At 48.7% G+C, this 22,381-nt stretch overlaps 1 protein-coding gene across 39 annotated transcripts in view; it reads left to right on the top strand.

Moving 5' to 3' along the window:
- CPT1A (carnitine palmitoyltransferase 1A) overlaps window positions 1-22,170 on the top strand; it is a 58,568-nt gene extending 36,398 nt beyond the window's left edge. For all 39 annotated transcript variants that reach the window (XM_072758632.1, XM_072758633.1, XM_072758607.1 and 36 more), the window contains 9 exons: window positions 2,085-2,273; window positions 2,959-3,064; window positions 6,847-6,963; window positions 9,134-9,298; window positions 15,692-15,826; window positions 16,717-16,869; window positions 18,100-18,213; window positions 18,499-18,591; window positions 19,914-22,170. In XM_072758632.1, coding sequence (XP_072614733.1) covers window positions 2,085-2,273; window positions 2,959-3,064; window positions 6,847-6,963; window positions 9,134-9,298; window positions 15,692-15,826; window positions 16,717-16,869; window positions 18,100-18,213; window positions 18,499-18,591; window positions 19,914-20,000 — 1,159 coding nt within the window. In that variant the 3' untranslated portion in view covers window positions 20,001-22,170. The remainder of the gene's footprint in view (window positions 1-2,084; window positions 2,274-2,958; window positions 3,065-6,846; window positions 6,964-9,133; window positions 9,299-15,691; window positions 15,827-16,716; window positions 16,870-18,099; window positions 18,214-18,498; window positions 18,592-19,913) is intronic.
- The last annotated feature ends 211 nt before the right edge of the window (window positions 22,171-22,381 follow it).

Genomic DNA, 22,381 nt, shown 5'->3' with positions numbered 1-22,381 from the left:
TGGCCTCCCAGCTTTGGCTCTGTGCCCACCGGGCTGCGTAAATCTTTGGGTGGGGGCCTTGTCCTGTGCGCAGTAGGATGTTGAGCACATCCCTGGCAGCCAGGAGCAGCCACCCCGTTGTCACAGAACTGTCCAGACGTTGCCCACTGTCCCTGGGGGGCAGTACTGTCTGCAGTTGAACATCCGAGTTACGGCGATGTGGCAGCTCTTGGGGCAGCATGAGGAGCCCTTCTCAGAGAAGAGTTCTCCCCTGCACGCGGAGGGTGGCAGTGGGCCAGCAGGAGTGACCGGTGTTCGGGGGAGCGGACTGCACGCCCCATGCTGGGAGCGACAGTGGGTCAGGACACCAGAACGCAGAGCAGAGAGGGTCCTCGTGTGTCTGACTACACTTGGGCTGGATTTAGCTGTCAAAGGGGCCACCCCAGGGACCCGAGCAGGTGTATGGGATAATCCCAGTCCCGGGGCTCCCCAGGCAGTGAGGGCTGGAACAGGCCATGTGAGCTGGAGGGGAGGCTCGGTGCCAGAAGCCCAGGAGGGGTATTGGGCCATAACTGGGGCTCTGCGGGCTGGATGGAAGAGCAGAGGGCGGTGTGTCCTAGAGATAGAGCTCCCTTCCCACATGCTCATGGACATCAGTGGGCTCGCTGGCCAGTGGTTACAACGTGCTGCGAGGAGTGGGTTTGCCTGTGACCACCCACCCTGCGGGGCTCGTGGGCATCCGGCCCACCCCAATCTCACTGTCTACAGTCCTTCTCATAGAGGCCGAGTGTATACATGGGTATCTTACCCTCCCCCCAGCTCTTCACATAGATGCTGAGTGTATGTACATGCCTATCCTCTGCCCGCCCCCTCCCCGAGCCCTTTACATAGACACCAAGTGTATATACATGGGCGTCTTGTCCCCCAGAGTCCTTCACATAGACACCGAGTGTATATGTTGGCATGTTACCTCCCTGGAGCATTTCACATAGATGCCGAGCGTATACGCTGGCTTGTTACCTTCCTGCCACTTCACACAGCACTAGGTGCATAGTAGCCATCCTGTTGTCATGGTTGCCCCTGGCAGACACGGAGTAGAGTGGTCTGGGCCAGGTGTGTGTGTGTATCCTTGTATTCACAGGTGTGTTGGCATCACAGGCTGCCTTGGAGAGAAGAGGGCGGGAGACAGGCCAGATGACTCTGATCTGGAAGGGTGGGTGGGGTGAAGGACCCCAGGAGGGCCTGGGTGAGGGGCCCAGGAGCAGTCAAAGCAGCCACAGCTGGGTTGACTCTCAGGAAGTGGGTGTCACATCAGCTCCTTGGATCCCACGTGAGGGAGGATGGAAAGAGTCATTCTAGGTGGACTCCCGGGGTGCCCCCTTGTCCCAAGGTGTCCTGTGGTTATTAGTAGCATGGACTGGGGCAGCTTGTGTTTGAAGCTCTCTCTGCCACAAACTAGCTGTGACCGCATCTCTGTGCCTGTTTACCCCTCTGAATGATAGAAACTAGTTTTGATCAGTGAGCTAGCACATGGATAAGGGCTGGAGCAGAGCCAGGCAGGACTTGAGTGCTCACATGCACTTGCCAGAACTTCTTCAGGATGGACCCTGGTTTGGGCCCGAGGAGAACTTCTTGGGGTTGCTGCCCCCAGGTGGCTGAGCTCACGGCGTGCATTCTTGTTGCTCAATCAGCATCTATTTTTTGTTTTTTTAAAGATTTTATTTATTTATTCATGAGAGACACTGAGAGAGAGAGTGAGAGGCAGAGACACAGGCAGAAGGAGAAGCAGGCTCCATGCAGGGAGCCTGACATGGGACTTGATCCTGGGGACTCCAGTATCACGTCCTGGGCAGAAGGCGGCGCTAAACCACTGAGCCACCCCGGCCGCCCTCAGTGTTTTTTGTTTTTTGTTTTTCTCAATCAGTATTTAGCAAACAGAAGTGCACGCCATGCCTGTGCTCTGCTCTGGAAATCCGGCAGTCATAAATATGTAGTTTCTCCTAAATTTCTACAAAACAGTGAAACACCCTGTCATTTTGAACATCACATATAAGTAGATGTCACCACGTTGCTACAGGTTTAACTCCCTTTAACTCTTGTTTCAGAGTACCCTGGGCCAAGTGTCGCCAAGCCTATTTTGGACGTGGGAAAAACAAGCAGTCCCTTGACGCTGTGGAAAAAGCAGCATTTTTCGTGACACTAGATGAAACAGAACAAGGGTATAGGAAGGAAGACCCAGATGCATCGATGGATAGCTATGCCAAGTCTCTCCTTCATGGCAGGTGTTTTGACAGGTAATATCGCTCACACCAGCCTCAGGTGGAGGAATAAGGCTCGCATAAAAACACTTTGGTTCTCTTTTCTGTGCACGTGCACGTGTGCACACACACACACACAGCTCAAGCAGCAGACTTGAGATTTTCCCCTCCGTGCACGACCACCTCTGATGGGAGGTGCTAGTGAGAAGAGTGGCTGTGGTGCCTTGACCAGGCAGGAGAAGGTGGTAGGGCTGACCTGGATGTCGGCTCTGGCTTGCTCACTGAGCTCATGACTATCCTGGAGCCTCCTTTACCTAGTCTGTGCAGGGCCATCCTGCCTGCCTCGCACGTAGGGGTGAGGTCGGCCCAGGACGGGGTGTGCGGCTCCCGGACAGCACATGCTGTCCCATCTCTCTGCAGATGCCTTATCGGTTCCCTTCATGTTAGAGTAACATGTTCTGTTCTGCTGGCCTCTGGTGCATAACTGCTTATCTTTGTGTCTGATGACAGAGAAGTGACCAGAGTTCTGTGTGTGCTTTTGTTACCACTTTGCGGAGATTTTTGACCGCCAGCCAGCTGTTCGGGGTGGGGCGGGGGTGGGGCAGCAGGTGCGGCGGGTGGGGGGCAGATGACCCATGCAGAATAAAATCAGTGCCTAGTTTTTGTTCAACTTGCTTTTTTTAAAACAGTTAAGTCCCATGAACATTTGTGTTCCATGCAGGTGGTTCGATAAATCTTTCACGTTCATTGTCTTCAAAAATGGGAAGATGGGCATGAACGCAGAGCACTCCTGGGCTGATGCGCCCATTGTCGGGCACCTGTGGGAGGTGAGTGTTTGCAGCTTTGACATGAATGTGGGGCCTGCTGTTGCAAATCCAAACCCCAGACTGCATTTCATTGTGTGATACCTGCCCCTTGAATCTAGAACACTTCTTAACACACGTTGGTGCTTCGTGTGATGTTACTTGGCTGAACAAAACCTAGGTACCTGTGTCCTCATCTCCTGAAACTTAAGTTCCTTCAGTAGAAACACATTTAATGCCATCTCCAGGTGGAACCAAAAATAATGAAATGAGAGTCGGCTTTCAGGCAGGGATTTCAGGGAAGAATTCAGCAAAACCTTCTTTGCTATGTTTTCAAGATTTGTCTCATGGGCTGAGTGTTAGGCCAGCTAGAAGCAAGCATATTAAAATCCTGGTTGATAAAAATGCAACGTGCTTTTTACCACGTCATTTAATTCTTAAAATTACCAACTTAATTTAAAAACCACCAAACCCAAACCCCTGTCATCCCATCCCCCTACCCAGCTTGTTAAAATGCAACGTTGGATCAGCCCTGAAAATTCTTTAAATTTTAAAAAACTCATTTCCCCCTGAACTGTGGTAACAGTCTTCATGTTGGCACGAACAATCGAAGGAAGGTTTTGCTTTCTTAACTCCTCTGGTTCTTGTTTGAAGAAGCTTCTAAACTCTGAGATTGTCAACAGTGGACCTGATCCAGAAATTCTGTATTATCTTGGTTTGATGAAACTCAAGGGTAACTTGGTTAAAGCTACAAGGCCCTTTGAAATTCACGCTGAACGCTCAGACTGTACTTTGTGGTCTTCCTGCTGCTCTAGCGAGTGGAGTGGAATAATGTGACCCTAATGTTGCTGTTATCTCTGAGAGCTGCACCTTTGCAACTGCAGTGTGAGGACCTCCTTGGCCCTTACAGGGCATGGAGCTCGGTCATGTACCTGAGATGATGAAATCATAGTGAACTTGTGAAGACATCTTAATGCATGACCTCCTTCTCTTTTAACTTCTATGGAGGCTTTGAATCTCGATATTTATTTTTTAAAATATTGGTTTATTTAAAAAAAAATAAAAAAAATATTGGTTTATTTAAGAGAGAGCGTGTGTGTGCACATGTACACGAGCGTGGGGAGGGGTGAGGGAGAGAGACTCAACTAGACTCCCAGTTGAGCACAGAACCTAACACAGGAAAAAAAAAAATTTAAAAAAAAAAAAAAAAAAAGAACCTAACACAGGGTTTGATCACAGGACCCTGAGATCATGACCTGAGCCGAAACCAAGAGTCAGATGCTCAACCAACTGAGCCACCCAGGCGCCCCTCAATGCTTATTTTTAATGTATCATATGTATTTTTTCCCCTAGAGTCATACAAATCCTGGAGGGTGTCCTGCTATCTCTTGGCAGGGCCTTGGCATGTGCCCCCTCCTTTGCCCAGAACACTCTTCCCCTGGCCACCAGCCCTGCCAGGCTTCACTCCCTCCAGGCAGTCCCCTCCCCCTCTCCTGCCTCCTCCCAGTCCTGGGTTAGGACAGCCTGATACTCCTTCCGAGGCTTCTCTTGACCATCTTACCCCTGGTTGGGGTCTGAGCAAAACCTAACCTGCTGTTCCTTTAGCCAAGTGAGATTTTTCTATGTAGGGAAAAAAGCATAAATGAAGGGAAAATGAAGTGTTCCAAAACAGTCTCGAAGATAGTAATACTATTGGTCCCAAGATATGAACATATAATAAAGGCAGTCAAGTCTCAAGAAGCTCTTGACCGCTGCCAGTCTATTGATGCCAACAAAGGCTTAACAGTCCTTTCAGCTTAAAACCCAGTGAAGATCCAGCCTCCTTTGCCCTTGGTGGTCCGTCCACCCAGCAGAGTAGTCCAGGTCTGCTGGCACCTGTGCTAAGGTCCTGAGTACTAAGCGCATGTTTGTGAATGAGACAGAACCTGAGCCACAGGTGGTGTGGACGACACAGGGTAACTGACCAGGTGGAGTAATCGGGATGTTGACAAGGCCATGCTTAGGTTTTAAGTTCTCCGGAGGAAATAAGGATAGAGGGATTGTGTGTTAGCCCAGGACCATCACTTAGAAGTGCTGGGGTTTAACTGTTACTATCAGCTGACAGCATGGCCTGTGGTCCCAGGGACGAGCCGGGAGCCCCAGAAGCTTCCCTTGGGGATGGGAACTGACCTGCCCTCTTGTCAGAGGCCCAGGCCAAATTAGAACAAGAGCCAATCTGACCATGGCAAGCCAGTTAAGAACAAATCTGGCTAAGGTTGGATCCTGTTTGCTGCCGACGTTTCTCTGAAGCTTCACTGTGTTGGGCTCTCTGGGGGCTTTGATGCAGAGCGGCTCAGATACAAATAGGCCTGGCTCCTTTGCCTGCTCAGATCTGTGTGGGTGCCAACCATACCTGCATGTGGCTACCTCCCCGCGCCCTCACGCTGGAGCCCCTGACGCCTCACCACCGGGCAGTGCCACCAGCTGGACTTTGGTTGTGGTTTTGTCTTTTGACTTCTTTGAGGGGGGGGCCTCCCCCGCTAAGATATAAGCTCCCTGAGTGTAAGGATTCCTTTTTTAAAAAAACTCTTTTTTATAATTATGAAGATATAATTGACATACCATAAAATTTACTGTCTTAAAGTGTACAATTTGCTGAGTTTTGTGTATTTACAATCACCAGCATCTAACTTTTTTTTTTTTTTTTTTTTTTTTACCAGCATCTAACTTTAGGATGTTTTCATTCTCCCCAGAAGGAACTCCTGCCCATGCCTGCCCCCACCCCTGGCAACCACAAATCTACTTTCTGTTTCTGTGCCTTTGCCTGTTCTGGCCATTTTCGTGGGTGGTTTCCACATTTTGACTACTATAAATACTGCTCCAATGAAACATTCGCGTAGTAGTGAATGTGTATTTTCGTCTCTTATGCGTGTGTACCCAGGAGCAGAATGGGTAGGTCAATGTCTGTATTTATTTAACTTCTTGAGGAAAGGCAGAAATTCTGGTCTGTTTTGTACACTGTTCTCTCACTGATGCTCAGAGGGTTGCTGGTGGCCATAGTAGCTGCTCAGGAAATACAGCTGAAGATGTTGATTTGGGTTTCCTCACCAGCGGCAAGAGAACATCACAGCTGCACCTGGGTCCTGGCTCACCGGGAGCATGAACTGGGACATATGTCTTCCCCCTTGGGAGGCTGTCTCCTCATTTACACAGTGGGAACACTGGGGACTGCCTTCTGGGCTAGCTGTAAAGGCAGTGGGTTGGCACCCGGAGGGCACCTCCAGCGCAGCTGGGACCTGGAAGCAGGCTCCGAGCAGCGTCATGTATGACACGTGCTGGAGTCCTGGCTGTTCTCACTAGCCCATATGCTGGGGAGCCTCCCAAGCCAGGGCTGTTGCTCTCTCCTCTGAAATGGAAATAAGAACTTCACAGTACAGGACCCCTAGGTGGTTCAGAGGTTAAACTTCTGCCTTTAGCCCAGGGCATGGTCCTGGAGTCTCAGGATCCAGTCCCGCATCCCGCTCCCTGCAGGGGAGCCTTCTTCTCCCTTTGCCTCTCTCTTTGCTTCTCTCTCTCTGTGTCTCTCATGAACAAATAAATAAAATCTTAAAAAAAAAAAAACTTTCATGGTAGGGGGCTGTATGGAGGATGTCAGGTGCACAGAAGCATGCTCCCAACACACCTCCAGTAGCTACTGCTAAGTCGTCATGGTATCTTGATGAAGAATAAGGTTCTGTGTACTTTGGAGGTCATTACAAAGATGTTTCATGTAACACTGTTGACCACGATAATCTCTGACTTGATGTGTGTATCTCTTCATTTGACAGTATGTCCTAGCCACTGACTGCTTTCAGCTGAGCTATGCAGAGGATGGCCACTGCAAGGGCGACCCCAACCCGAACATTCCATACCCCACCCGGCTGCAGTGGGACATCCCAGAGGAAGTGAGTCTGGGTTCTCAAACACCTGTTAACTTACCTGGGGTGGGAGACAAGCTTAAAGGGTCACAGCCAGCTTGTCCATGCCTGCTTCCTGAGTATGCATCAGCTCAGCTGAAGACCACAGAGGCTGAACTTTGTCCCTTTGTGGGTTCTTCCTGGGGCCCTGGAGCTGTTTCAACTGTTGCTGCCTCAGGAGCCCCAGTAAATAATACTTCTGCTTCCAGTTTTGGTGAAGATTGCCAGCAGAGATTTCTAGCTCAGACTTGGCGAGATATCAATCATAGTGAAAAAGCAAAAAACAAAGTCACTTCCTTCAGAGTTGAAATACTCTGAAAGCACAACTTACCATTTTTGTTGCGCTTAATAATTTTCATACGCAGGCCACTCAGACGGAAGCATTTTGAGGAAGGAATGTGAGGGTTGGAAATACCACAGTCCAGCTCATCAGATCCAAGCAGGCATTCCTGGAGCCCAAGAGACTATTGTTGAAGTAGAATATGCCACATGTGGTGCTACACCCTCAGCTGCTCCTTTTGTCCTGCATCTCCAGAGGCTGGTGTGGGCTCCTCAGTGACCGTGTAGCCTCTGCCAAAGAGGGTAGGCTTAGGATGCTTGGACCTGACCCAATCATTCACTATTTCAATTTTTGTAAAAGAATTATTTTCTTTTATTTTTTAAATTCTTGTAAAGATTTTATTTATTTATTCATGAGAGACAGAGTGAGGCAGAGACACGGGCAGAGGGAGAAGCAGGCTCCCTGCAGGGAAACTGATGCAGAACTCAATCCTAGGACCCCAGGATCATGCTCTGAGTGAGCCAAAAGTGGACACTCAACCACTGAGCCACCCAGGTGTCCCTATTTCAAGTTTTCCTATAGATTTAACTTTTTCAATAGTTTCATTTTGCCAACACAATGGAGCAGAAAGTCCAGAGAGCTCCCTCACAGCTGCCTGCCCCCTCCCAGTGCACACACGTGCAGCCTCCCCCATCACCCATGTCCCCACCAGGGTGCGTCTGTCACAACCCCTGAGCCTTCATGGACAGGTCATCCTCACCCAGAGCTGGTTGTTGATGTGGGGCACACTCAGGGTCATGCATTCTTGGCATTTGGACAGATGTATGATGGGCTGTGTCCACCAGTGCAGCCCAGAGATCCAGGCACTGCCTGTGCCTCCTGCCCCCCAAGCACCTGGCGGCCAGCAGTCTCATCACAGTCTCCACAGTCCTGCCTCATCCAGAATGTCCCCTTCTTGGAATCCTATCGAATGTGGCCTCTTCAGACCAGCTTCCTTCACAGCCACATGCATTTAGGATTCTCCACGTTCTTTCATGGCTTGGTGGCTCATGTCCATTGCATGCTTATGCCATAGTTCGTTTCCTTCCTTCCTTCCTCCCTCCTTCCCTCCCTCCCTCCCTCCCTCCCTCTCTCCCTCCCTCTCTTCCTTCCTTCCTTCCCCTTTTTCATTCATTCATTTATTTACTCATGAGACACACAGAGAAAGAGGCAGAGACATAGGCAGAGGGAGAAGCAGGCTCCATGCAGGGAGCTCGACTTGGGACTCGATCCTGGGACTCCAGGATCATGCCCTGGGCCAAAGGCAGACAGACACTCAACCCCTGAGCTACCCAGGCATCCCATCCTTTTTTTGTGTATCCATTTGTTTTTTAAAATGGGTTCCTCGGGGATCCCTGGGTGGCTCAAGTGTTTTAGCGCCTGCCTTTGGTCCAAGGTGTGATCCTGGAATCCCGGAATCGAGTCCCACGTCGGGCTCCCTGCATGGAGCCTGCTTCTCCTTCTCTCTCTCTCTCTCTCTCTCTCTCTCTCTCTCCCTCTCTCTGGGTCTCTCATGAATAAATCTGAAATGAAATGGAAATGGAAATATATCCTCATGGTCACCACAGTGGATTTCAAAAACTGAACTCAGACTGTGTGAGATGCGCTGAGGGGTCCCACTTGGACTGAGGAGCCCCCAGCTCCTCCCAGCATTCCTTCTGCTCGGGTCACCCCAGCACTCTGCGTTGAGCAGGGGACCGTGGAGAACACTTCCTGAAAGAAATGGGAAGGAACTGGGATGTGTGCATTTTCCAGCAATGGCCCCCGTCAGCTGCACTAAAGTCAGGAACCCTGCCCTCCCCACCAATAAGTAAAACCTCTCTCTCCTTTTTTCTCAAGTGTCAAGAGGTGATAGAGACTGCCCTGAGCAGTGCAACCCTGCTGGCGAATGATGTGGATTTTCATTCTTTCCCTTTCCACACCTTCGGCAAAGGGCTGATCAAGAAGTGCCGGACAAGCCCGGATGCCTTTGTCCAGCTTGCTCTCCAGCTGGCACACTACAAGGTACGAGCCTGGAGTTTTGTCACAAGTGCTTCAGGGTCCTGAGCACATTTCCAGAGCTGCCTGGCCTTCAGGGGGGAGGTGGTGGTGGCTGGACACTTGTCCCAGTGCTGGTGGCACGGAAGCACCACCCGCTGGTTCTTGCTCACATGTCATCACCCAGGCCTTCTGCCACAGGAGGGATGGGCCGCGTGGTGAGCAGAACCCCTCTTGGGGGCAGGGGTCAAGTCTAGAAAAGAAACCGATACAGGATAGCAAAAGAGGTGATGTTAAAATAAACTAGAACAGATGGGCCAAAATTGTACTTAGAACTGACTCTACCATATAGTCTTTGACAAAGATGATTGAATCACGAAGATTTCTTTTCCCGAGTAATGTACGCACTGACATGCATGCTCCCAGAGCAGTCGGATGGAGGCACAGCCATTGTAGGAGCTCTTTTTTGGATGGAGTGAGAGACTGAAAGAGGAACTGGGTTGAGGAATTGGATTTTAGTATTAATAATTGGATGTTTAAAATTGATGAGCAAACATTTCACCTAAATACACAGGGTTAGGGTGATAAAAGGAGGTGCCGTCTCAGATACAGGGAAGATTTTCATAAGAGAGCCCCAGGGCCCGTGGTAATACATTTGAAAATCTTGCAATGATTATTTTCTGCAGCGACAGAGGTTAGTAAAGGTGACCTGAGGCAAGGTAAGAAGGCAGGAGGCAGTACCCACGATGAAAGGCAGAGGTTGGAGAGCCACTCACTAATGTGAACCTGCTCGGAAGCTGCTGCATTGTTTTGACGAGCGTAGGGTTCTGGAGGCTTCAGAAAGCTGGGAGCTGCCTGGTTGATTCCCAGGACCAGCTTCATGCTGAGCATTACAAGGAACAGCTGAGAGCCGCCCGGGTATAGTGCTGAGTGCCTCACAGGAGCTGGTTAACAGCGGCTTGGAGGCCTTTTTCATCTCCGCTTTACTCAGGAGATGGGGAGCTCCATTGTCTGAAGTCTACAGCTCACGGTGGCACCGCTGAGCTTGCGTCTAGGCAGGCTGCTTCTGGAATTCATGTCTTAATTTGATGGACATGCAAAAGAACCATAGGATCAGTGTTGCTCATGAATATAAACACAAAAAAACTAAGTAAAATCTTAGCAAATAGAATCTAGCAGTATATTAAAAGTGTAAGCAGCAGTAGCAGCTTACGGTCCCAGCAGCAAGGAGATGGTTTGGTGTTAGTAAATCCAGTCACAGATTAAATTATATTATTAGATCAGAGAGGAAAACAGTCATTTTGACAGATACTAAAAAGACATTAAAACCCTGGCAGGCATTCCTGATAACAGCTCTAAGTAATAGGGGCTGTTTCCTTCACCTGATAAATACCATCATGTATTAGTAGCCACAGTGTGGCTTGAGAGGTGAAAAATGTGAGATAACCCCATTAAAACAATGGGGCTGTGATGAGGCTGCCTCCAGCAGCTCCGCTGTTCTCACTGTTCTCGAAGGCCTTTCTGGAAGTACAGTGAGTGCAGCTGTGATCATTGGGCAGGAGGAGCATCGATATGTCTTCTCAGGAGATAGAACCTCCAGAAAAGCTTCTATAATTAAGAAGAGTACTCAGTAAGGAGCCCGGTACAGAATCCTACAAAGAATCCGCAACAAATTATTGTGCTTTACTAATGAGCACAACGTGGCACTGGGCTGTAACGTGCGCCACGCTGTTCTCTGTGGTAAAGGTGGGGTTTGACATCGGTGTGAGGGGATGAGTCCATTAGTGGATAGGACTGGGAAAATTGGTTTAGATGGTTCCTTTTGGGGGATCCCTGGGTGGCGCAGCGGTTTGGCACCTGCCTTTGGCCCAGGGCGCGATCCTGGAGACCCGGGATCGAGTCCCACGTCGGGCTCCCAGTGCTTGGAGCCTGCTTCTCTCTCTGCCTGTGTCTCTGCCTCTCTCTCTCTGTGTGACTATCATTAAAAAAAAAAAAAAAAGTTTAGATGGTTCCTTTTGGGAAACAGCCTGGTAGGAAAACGGAGTCAGAGCAGAAGTTGGTTCAGGGGAGCAGAACAATACAAATTATCAGTGACCGTACATGGAAAATTAAACTTTTGAGGAATCCGATAAGCACAACGTAAGTAACACTGGATTTTCTGCCTACATGATTTGCAAAGGTCTTCTGACCCTTCCGTGTTTATACAGGGGAATTTAGGGAAGTGCGCATGTGGCAGTTGGGCTCATCTACCTGGAAGTATGTGTCCTGAAAGTATAACCATTTCCCTGGCAAATTCTTCCTTGAGAATTGTATTCTTTAAGGACAGGTTCACAAAGATGTGCTGAAATATCACCCTCGGTAAAAATTTGAATCAGGCTAAATCAGTCTGCGTGAAACATGTTAAATTATGGTATTTTTGTACAACGGACTATTGCGTGACCATTAAATGTGTCTGTGGTGTAGTAAAAACGCTTGACCATAAAACACCATGTGAAAGTTTTATTTACTACGGTGATCTGCAGACTGTGTCCCATGGGCCACATCCAGCCCTTTACCTGTTTTCGTGTGGCCCTTGAGTTGAATGGTGTTGTGTTTTTAATAACTGGAAAAAAAACCCTCAAAAGAATAATATTTTGTGATGTGTGAATATCAAATGTAATTTCATTGTTCACCGAGAACATTTTGTTAGCAGTCAGTCATGCTCGTTGTGGGTGTACTGTCCGCAGGTGTTTTGAGTTATGGGACATGAATGAGCAGGTGCAGCACAGAACCACCTGACCCACAGAACTGTGATACTTGCTACCTGCCTGTTATAGAACATGTGTCCCAGCTCTTGCTTTATTAAATACAAAATCTAGAAGAGATTTAGATGGAAAATCCAGTCTAGATGAAAATCCAGCAAGGTGCTGTGAAGGTTGATTTGTATTGTCTTACATTGTTCTGTGTTGACATTTTTTGCACAAGCTTGTATTACAATTACTTTTTAAGAAACCAAATTCCTCTGTCAGAGTAGAAGATCACTTATTTTTGATACTTCCATTGGTCCTTTGTCCTCTGGCTAGAAATGATCACCTGCCCCCCCATTCAGTTCTTTATGTAGCCCTCCACCTATTAAGAATGGTCCGTGGATTAAGATGACCCATTAAAAATGTGGGGCAGATCTTTCCATTCAGAAGTTTCATACGTGCTCGGTTGAGCACCAGCTGCATTGGGGACACGGCTCTCTTTGTGGAGATGTTGTTCAGACCCTCTCTGCTCAGCTCACAGCTGCAGGACCTCCCCGTGGCTCTGCATAAATCCAGATGTCCTGCATGTTCTGGGGGATCTCTCCCAGACTTCTGACCCTTCTCTGTGCCCCTGGACCTTGTAGGCAGTTTGGGAAAGCCTTTGGGATCCCATTTCACAATAACGTTTACAAAGCATTAAAGGAAATACGTATGGTCACAGAGTTAATTGGTTGATAAAAATGCACGTCAAAATATTAAATGTAAATTTGTGGTGCAGTGAATGTAATTAGGCACTAAATTTGGGATAGTGGATCTAATAACGACTGTAATTTTGAGGTAGTTGTAAGCATGTATGATATTTTGGGGTATCTGCAACAACTATAATTTGTTGTGAAAATAGCTATGATTTTCTCTTCAAAGTCACCACAGTGTTCATGATTACTGTGGTTTTTGCCTGTGCTATTTAATGCAATATTTCAGTTTGAGGTTAGTAGGAATTAAAACATACCTATTTTTCCCTTCTGAGTTAACACATTCCCAAGGTTAGTGACCACTGGCCTGATCCCTCTGCCCTTCCAGCCTTCTCTAATATAATATTTGTCTCATGGCCTCAGCTTTAGCTTTTTTGCTGTGCTCAGATACATCAAGCCCATTCCTACCTCAGGACATTTGCACTTGCTCTCCACGGATAGTTGCTGTTTCCTAGATTGATGTATGGTTGGTTAGGTCTTTACTCAAGCGCTCCCATCTCCTATTAAAATCGCCTGCACTCTATTGCTCTTCTGTCACCCTGCATTGTTTCTGTTTGGTGCACCTGTCACTGTAATATCGAATATCCACGTTTCTCCCATTAGAACATTTGCCCCACGAGGGCAGAGACATGATCTATCCCCAGTGCCAGGAACGTGCCAGCCACAGAAGAATAGGCATCAGTAAATGACAACTGATTGAAGGTTCTTGGCTGTGGTCATAATTTTAGTCAAATATGCCTGTTTGTTTCCTGCATTTGGGTCATGTTTATTTTTCATTTAGAAACTAGACGTGAAAAACTCCCAAGTGCCACCAGCCTGAACACTGAGCCCCGGGGCAGCTGATCCCAGGGTGTGACAGGTTTGTGTCCTCACACCCTGCATGTCAGTATACCTTCACAGACCGTGTCTTTTCATCCCGCTCGTTAGGAACCGGTGGTGTTCTGTGGTTGGCAAGCGGCTGCTCTCCCGATGGTGGCTAGTTGTGGCAGGAGAAGTGGCTTGGCTCTCTGAGGGCCTGAGCAGCCTGACAAATGTCAGTGCATTTGCCAAGAGGTTTTTAGATGATCATTTAAAAAGATTGTGGGTGTCGTACATGACTGTGCTGCCCACTCACACAATTAAAAGCCTGATGTTGGCAAGTGGACCTCACGTAAATCATTGGATTGTGTCTCCCAAGCTGACTTTACTAAATTGACTAAAATGCCGGATTTGTATTTTTTCTTCTATCTCCTGCTCTCCTCTCCCTCACCCTCTCCCCACTGCTTCATCATGTGCCCCTCTGAGAGCTGGTAGGAGGTTCTCTGAAAGGCGCATTTGACAAATAACCTGGACCCCTGCTTACCTGTTCTATTCTTATTCTTACTCTACATAGAATAGAATGAGGAGTTAGAGCCCCTCTTGGACCCCATCCAAGGGAAAAGTAATGACTGGTGTATGGAAGAAGTGTGGTGAGTTGGTGGCTCCTTGTGTCGGGCGTTGGGGGCAGCGTGGAAGCCTTTCGTGTGGGGCAGCACAGGTGGATGGCAGTCAGCGGCGGCTCGTCACAGACCTCCTGGCCTGTGTTCCTCACCCCGTGGCCTGCTCGCCTCATCACGTTACAGGCAGGACTGGGGGAGGGACAGAGCCCCGAAGGCCACTCACAGGCATGGTCCGCATACCAGGAGATTCAACCTTGACTCTGGCACCAGCTTTGCTTACCAGCACTAGCTGGTGGCAGGGTGTTCTCTGTCACCACGGGGCCACCGGGGCCCGAATGCCGAGAGGTGTTGTCCGGTCAGGAATAATCGGGGTTCACGAACTGCCATTGACCACTTTCCCATCCGGGCTGGGAACCTGTGTGACTTTGAGCCGTGGGCAACCTGACTCCCTCCCACGGCGCATGTGGTGGGACACCGTGTGCTCCTCAGCCTCCCCCCCCTCCCCCCGCACCCCCTGTCGCTTCTACCTGTAGCCCTTGATGTACTGTTCATCCTGTCATCCTGTCACCAGCAGGGTCTCCGCTTCAGATGCTGCCTCCTCTGTCATCCTGTCCTCCTCCTGGTCCCTGATGCCACTGTTCTGGACCCCATAGCGCCTCCGCCCATCTCGCCCTCCGCTTTCCCTCTCACTGGGCATGACTCCTCGGTCTGTTGCCCTCCTCCCTGACTATCCCATGGCCCCAGGCACATCAGGACCACCCCTGGTTCAGGCCAGCTCTCCCCTGTGTGGCCTTGCACCCAGGAGGCTGGCATGGCTGGACTCAGACCCCAGAGCACTGGCTCCTTCACTTCAAATTATTGAGCGCTCACTCTGGTGGACCCCCGGGTAGCCCACTCTTAGCCCCTCCATGCCTGTTCCATACCCCTCTTCTCTGACTCCTGGCACCTCCCTGCTTCCTCACCCTCAGCAGACTAGCCGCCTTCTGGGTTCACTGAGAAAAGGAGAAAACATTGCAAAGAGACCTCCTGACCACTCCCCCCATGGCCACATCCCCCTCACTTTATTTCCCCTCCTCTCTGGTGCGGCAGCTTGGCCACCTGCCCTCCTGCTGGGGGACATTACTCCCGACCTGTCCCTTCTCTACTGGGTCATCCTCATTGTCATCCAAACACATTGGAATATTTCCTGCCAACACCTCGTGTCTTTTAACAATTTCAGACTGTTGCATGTGCATCACCTTGTCATGTGTTCCCTCCATAAATGTGTCTGCACTCGGGTAGGTGTGTGACGCTCAGGAACTGTGCCATGGCATCAGTTGCATCTGGAAATAGAATCTGGGCTACCCAGAAACTGACCCCCACCCCCAGGCCTTTTCAAAGCTAATGAGTCTCCATCTGCCTGCTGCACAACCCTGTGTGAAGACTGATGAGTAAAAGCTAAAGCTGACCATAACCCATCCCTTGTTGTGCGTTTGAGGCCCTTGGCGTGCCCTGCTTTGTATTAAAATACTTTTCTTCTCCCAGGACATGGGCAAATTTTGCCTCACGTACGAGGCCTCCATGACCCGGCTCTTCCGCGAAGGGAGGACGGAGACTGTGCGTTCCTGTACCACTGAGTCATGCAACTTTGTGCTCGCCATGGTGGACCCCACCCAGACGGTAATGTGGCCCCAGGCTGAGAGGTGGCGTGTGCACCTTCTCCAGGGGTGCTGGATTCAGCTTCTCTCCCTGCCTCCTTTCAAGGGAACTGAATGTGGTCAGGATGTGCACAGAGAGGTTAACATTTGTACAGTTTCCTGATGTCTCCAAATCTGCTTGGATTCCTTACGAGTCTAAACTAGACTCTCACCCAGCATGGAGAGGCAGGGGACTTGGTGCAGTGGGACAGTCTTAGGAGCTGATGGGTGGGTGGGTACCTGGAACCATGCCCTGGAACCTTCTGCATGGGGCTAATGGAGCCCACAGCCCACATTCAGGCCCCCTGCACAGGCTCGGGGCTTGAGTTTCCTCCACACTGCCTTTGAGCATCCTGGCAGGAGCCTGGGGGGTATGCTATCCATTCGTTCTAAGGAGCAGAGACGACTCTGAGTTCCGTAAACTGCTGGCCACACAGCTAGGACGTGGCAGAGGCCAGATCTGCACCCAGCAGGCCGGGTGCACGTTGCAGGTGGTGGGGGAGATGCCGGGCAGGGTGCTCTGCTCTGAGGAAACTTTGTTCCCAAGGATTAAGGCTTTTGATTCTTTGGAAAATATCAGTAGGTGTGAATGAGGTGTGCTGGGCAGGCTGCACATGGCACCAAAAGTGCGTCTCCACCGTGCCCCCACCCCCCCCCCCGCCGCCCCCAGGCTCTGGGCCACCCCATCGGCAGCATGAATCTGGGGAGGGGGCAGCTGGTCAGTGGGGCTTCTGCTCTGGCACTTCTGCTCTGTACGTCTCTCCCAGAGACCCCCTGATGCCTGCTTTTATGGTGCTGCCTGGCCACTGGAGGGAAAGGCCTGGTACATGCATCCCGCACGGTGACGTGAATCTCCCACCCTTGGCTGCTTAGGTGGAGCAGAGACTCCAGTTGTTCCAGATTGCATCCGAGAAGCATCAACATCTGTACCGCCTCGCCATGACTGGCTCTGGGATCGACCGCCACCTCTTCTGTCTTTATGTGGTTTCCAAATACCTGGCCGTCGATTCCCCCTTCCTGAAGGAAGTAAGTCCCCTCTGTGAGTGGCAGCTCACCTGGCTTTATTGGCTAACTGAATACTAAGTCAGGGCAGCCTCACAAGTGGGAAATAGCCCCACAAACAGGTTTTTGGGCTAAACTCTCATCATGGTGTCAGATCTGAGCTGTGTCCCTTTAGCCCCTGGGAATGCTTTGTGTCGGGTTTACCCTCCTGACCTCCTAGACACAGATAACCTCGAGTATGGATCATAGTAAGATGTGGTCAACTAATTAGGAAGTGATTAGCTCTTGAGTATTTATTGCTCTTTTTTTTCTTTAAGGTTTTATTTATTTATTCATGAGAGACACACAGAGAGGCAGAGACATAGGCAGAGAGAGAAGCAAGCTCCCTGCAAGGAGCCCCATGTGGGACTCGATCCTGGATGCTGGGATCACACCCTGGGCCGAAGGCAGATGCTCAGCTACTGAGGCACCCAGGCATTCCTGTCACTCTTGTTTGTTTGTTTTTTTTCACTCTTGTTTTTTAAGAGAATGTCATTTTAAGTTATAAAATTTAATTTTTAGGCACGACTGGGTGGCTCAGTGGGATCCTGGGATCGAGTTCTGCATGGGGCTCCCCATAGGGAGCCTGCTTTTCCTTCTACCTATGTCTCTGCCTCTCTCAGTCTCTCATAAATAAGTATACAAAATTGGGCAGCCCCAGTGGCGCAGCGGTTTGGCGCCGCCTGCAGCCCAGGGCATGATCCTGGAGACCCTGGATCGAGTCCCACGTTGGGCTCCCTGCATGGAGCCTGCTTCTCCCTCTGCCTGTGTCTCTGCCTCTCTCTCTCTCTCTCTCTCTCTCTCTGTGTCTCTGTGAATAAATAAATAATATCTTTAAAAAATAAATACGTAAATATACAAAATTAAAAAAAATAAATAAAATTTAATTCTTAATTATGTTCTACTTAACAAGCAGCTTGCAAAATTCCTGAAAATGAGCTCCAGCACAGCATAGCCCCCTTTCCGAATCTTAGTGAACCTGCTCCCTTTTCAGCTGGTGTTGGGCCTTCCAGTCCACATGTCCTCATCTGCCCTGTGCCCTCTACACACACTCTGCCCTGAGCCAGCAATGCTTTCAGGGACACAGGCCTCCGGTGTCTGAGAGCCCAGAGACCCAGAGAGCCCTTTCCTGTCTCCCACTGGGGCAGCGCAGGGACAGAAGCAGACAGCTCTGGGGAAAATGTCATTAGAGCATCATCTTGTTTTACTCAACAGGTCTTATCAGAGCCTTGGAGATTATCGACCAGCCAAACTCCTCAGCAGCAGGTGGAGCTGTTTGATTTGGAGAGGAATCCAGAGTATGTGTCCAGCGGAGGGGGCTTTGGGCCGGTGAGTGTCTGAGTATTGATGTACATGGAGCTGCACATCCAGAGACAGGACGTCTGCCTCCGCTTCATGTCTCCCTGGACTTTGAGCGGGAGTAACATGAGCGCCCCTCGTGTTACTTTGTTGAGTGCCTTGACCCCTCACCCCCCACCCCAAGGAATTCTGCAGATTATTAATGCAGGTGTTAATGCTATTTTGTATTTAAAATGTGAGAGGGTGCCATTTTCGCATCATCTCACCCCCCCCCCCCCCCCCGCAATGTTAAACTTCTACTTACTTGTTCTATAGGTTGCTGATGATGGTTATGGTGTATCGTACATCCTTGTGGGAGAGAACCTCATCAATTTCCATATATCTTCTAAGTTTTCCAGCCCTGAGACCGTAAGTACAACATAAAGGCCCTTTTCTAAAGACCAGAGTATTTTTTACTGTTTTCTTCTTAATTTGACAGAAAATATCAGTTCAACTGTATGCTTTTAATTGGTGTGGACATTTTCAAATAAATGAAATTTTAAGTTCTTTCACCTAATTTTACTTCATTGCTATTTTTTTTTTTAAAGACTTTATTTGAGGGCAGCCGGGGTGGCTCAGCGGTTTAGCGCTGCCTACAGCTCAGGGCGTGATCCTGGAGACCCGGGATGGAGTCCCACCTCGGGCTCCCTGCATGGAGCCTGCTTCTCTCTGCCTCTCTCTCTCTCCCCTCTCTGTGTATTCTCATGAATAAATAAATAAATAATCTTGGGGAAAAAAAGACTTTATTTGAGAAAAAGAAGGAGCACGTGTGTACCAACGAGGCAGAGGAGGGACAGAAGGAAAGGGAGAGGGAGAAGCTGACTCCCCACTGAGCAGGGAGCCTGATGTGGGACTCAGTCCCAGGACCCTGAGATCATGACCTGAGCCAAAGGCAGATGCTTAACTGACTGAGCTCCTTGGCCGCCCCTCTCTAACCTAGTTTTAAAGAAACCATCTTATTTGGTTGCAAATATTTGTTTTTGCCCATAGGAATGGTTTTAAATCTCAATGTTGGAGTGCTCATGTAACTCTCAGACTCTAATGTTGGAGGGTGGTCAGTGTGCACATGGAGAGACATACCATATAAGATGAAGGACGGTCTTTGGTGTTCTCTGGGTGTGGAACCTCTTTACTTGCATAGCACGCTTAATTCTTGTTTCTCTTCTGCCTTTCTACATTGTATACTACCTGAAAGCATTGCCAGGTTCACTGTTAGCAGAGAGGATTGGAATCCATTTATTGTGTTTTTTTTTTCTTTAAGATTTTACTTATTTATTCATGAGAAACACAGAGGCAGAGACACAGGCAGAGGGAGAAGGCTCCCCAGGGAGAGCCTCATGCAGGACTCAATCCCAGCACCCCAGGATCACAACCTGAGCCAAAGGCAGACACTCAACCACTGAGGCGCCCCTATTTATTGTGCTTTATGTAATGCATTGACCCTAGGGGAGGCCTTACATCAAGACCACACCCACACAAACATATATAAATGATTATCTCTGGGAACCCGCAGCATTTCTCCAGAAAGTGGAAATTCACAATGAAGCTGTTAGGTCAAAGCTTAGAGCACTGGCAAAAAGGAATGTTTGTTCTTTGCATCAGGTTATAAGTAGCGAAAGGCTCTAGTGTGGAGATTTCCAGGTCATAACATGTGTTTTGTGGTTTTTTTTGTTTTTGTTTTTAAATGAAAGGACTCTCATCGCTTCGGGAAGTACCTGAAACAGGCCATGAGTGACATCATCAGTTTATTTGGGTTCAGCTCCAACTCCAAAAAGTAATTCCATTAGAGCCGCCATGAAGGAAAACGAGCTCTTCGGATAAAAACCAAATGAAAAATAGCTGTGGATCCTGATCATAGTTCAGGATGAAAAATTGTTCTACAAAACTCAGAAGTTTTCCTTCCAAGGGTTTGATGTTTTTCTTTGTACAGAACAGTAGGTCTCTACCATGTGAAGTAAAACTCCACTACTTCCTGGCAAGTCCTGACTTTGAGAAAGTTTGATAAAATCCCCTCCCCCCCCCCAACCCCCGAAAGCTTTTGCATCTTCCTGGGCTTCCTGAGGGACGAACATATGATTGAGCTAATTAAGGGAGTAGTGGGGTTGTGACTTCACACATTGGAAATGCGAGTGGCACGTTTCCTTGGTGGTGACCAAATACCTGGTACTTAAACGGGCATTTACTTTAACCGGAGCTTGTTTTGTTCAGAGAGGAAAGCATCTAAGCTTTGGAGATGGGGACCTTTCGTAGCTGATGCGTATATAATGCACTAACTGAAACGCTGTGCTTTTGGAAACAGTTTTTGTTGCTGTGGGTAACCCTGTCCTCATTTGCCTCTCCGTGCTTGAAGCAAGTAGTATGCCACACATGTTTAGTTTTACTGACTGAGCAAGTTGTCAAAACCCAGTGCCTTAACAATGCAAGGCCCTAAGTGAAAGGGAGACCGTGGGGAAGATTTACTGTGTCGGGTCTGCAGGTAGAATCATGAGTGTCTTACTCCCTTCCAAGTTTATGGAGTGGGTGACCTGAAAAGGTGTTTCCTATAGTTTCCTTCTCCCTATAAAGACCAGTTCCCTCCTGAGGGCAGCTGGGCTGGATCCCCCCCAGTCAGACCACCTTCTTCGTATCATTAAGCAACAAAAGAAAAGTGTGTGTGTTTGTGTGTGTGTGTGTGTGTGTATACACACATGTATGTGTGTGAGAAATGGGGAGCAAGGGATGTTGTGGTTAAATGTGAGGTGTCTGGAGCAGTTGCTGCAGAATGAAGGGTAAGCTGTGCCTCAGGACTGCTGCTTATCCAGGCTGACAGCAAGGAGGGCATGACGTTTACCATTGACAAAGGAACAAAGCTTGAGAAATAGAAATAACCTCAGAATGGTCAGGAGAGTGCAGTGCCAGCAGGCCCTGGGAGTGCTTCCCAGTCCTACCTGGCAAGAGAGAACCACGTTCCTTCCCAGAAGAGATGGAGGTAGATGGACATGGTAGGCCACGTCGTCTCGGTGACTGATGAAGATGCTGTGGGTGACAGGTGCTAGGTTGAACACAGTCTGCCCTTTAGATGGGTGTGCCTTTATTGAAAGTGTCTGAGTGACCAAAAAGCAATTATGCACTGAATTGTCTTCAGTATTTAATGTAAAAATAAAGCATCATGGAATGAAAAGACCCACCACTGCCTCTGGGCTGTAATGACAAGCTTAGCTGTCCATTTTTAAAACTGTGTATTTATTTTTCTGACCACTTTGTTCTGATGGGGTCGTGCACTCCAGTGATACAATGACCAGGCTGTACTGTTGGAAGAGAGAGGGGCGCTTGCTGCAGAGCACATGTGTTTTATTTCCATATATGTTGTCATGTAAAAATCCCACCTAAATGGGCCAAAGATTTTTTTTTCTCTTAAAAGCAAGAAGGAATGAAAACAGACAAAAAAGCTAAAACAAAAACCAACAACTATGGTATCAACACCCCCCAGCCCCCATTCATCTGTGGTTCACAGTTAAGGAGGTTGTGGGGGGCGGAGCCCACTCTGCCTCAGGGCGGCGTGGCTTCCAGTCAAAGCTGGATCAGTCGCCACATCAATCCTGTGCTATTGACCACTGACCTTAGTGTTCACATGTGAATTCAAACGACGTGTAGCACTTAAACATATTTGGGCTTGTTTCTCAGGTTTAAATATTTCAAATGTAATTAATTGTTGTTAACCAGTGCAGTTATCAATGCAATTTTATATTTCCTAAAAGAAGGAAGAGTGGGTTTTTATTGTACATGTTGAAAAGAAGAGGGAAGAGTATTATGTATTTAATTTAATTTGGAATAAGCCATAGTCTTAAAGAGCTGTGGTTTGAATTTGTTATCTTGGGCTGTCCACTGCATGTAGAAACAATATGCTCTTTTGGATGTAAATCTGAGAACTGCAGTATGAATGTTATCATTAATAAAACATTAATCCCAGTTTTTGTTTCTGGCTCTTTTGTTATGTGAATAAGGAGGTAGCACTGATGCTGGAGACAAAGGTGAGAGACTACAGGAGGTTTGCACACATGGCCTGGCCTGGGCAGAGTGACCTGGCTTAGAAGGGAAGCTGCGGAGTTGGGCTGTGGTTTCCACTCTACGTTTATGCATTTGCTCCCTGTCCCTTTGCCTGGAACAGTGTCCAACACGT

This window comes from Vulpes vulpes, chromosome 5 (genome assembly GCF_048418805.1).
Source record: "Vulpes vulpes isolate BD-2025 chromosome 5, VulVul3, whole genome shotgun sequence".
Taxonomy (NCBI): Eukaryota; Metazoa; Chordata; class Mammalia; order Carnivora; family Canidae; genus Vulpes; species Vulpes vulpes.
The sequence above is the reverse complement of the archived record's forward strand: the minus strand, read 5'-3'. Positions and strand labels throughout refer to the sequence as shown.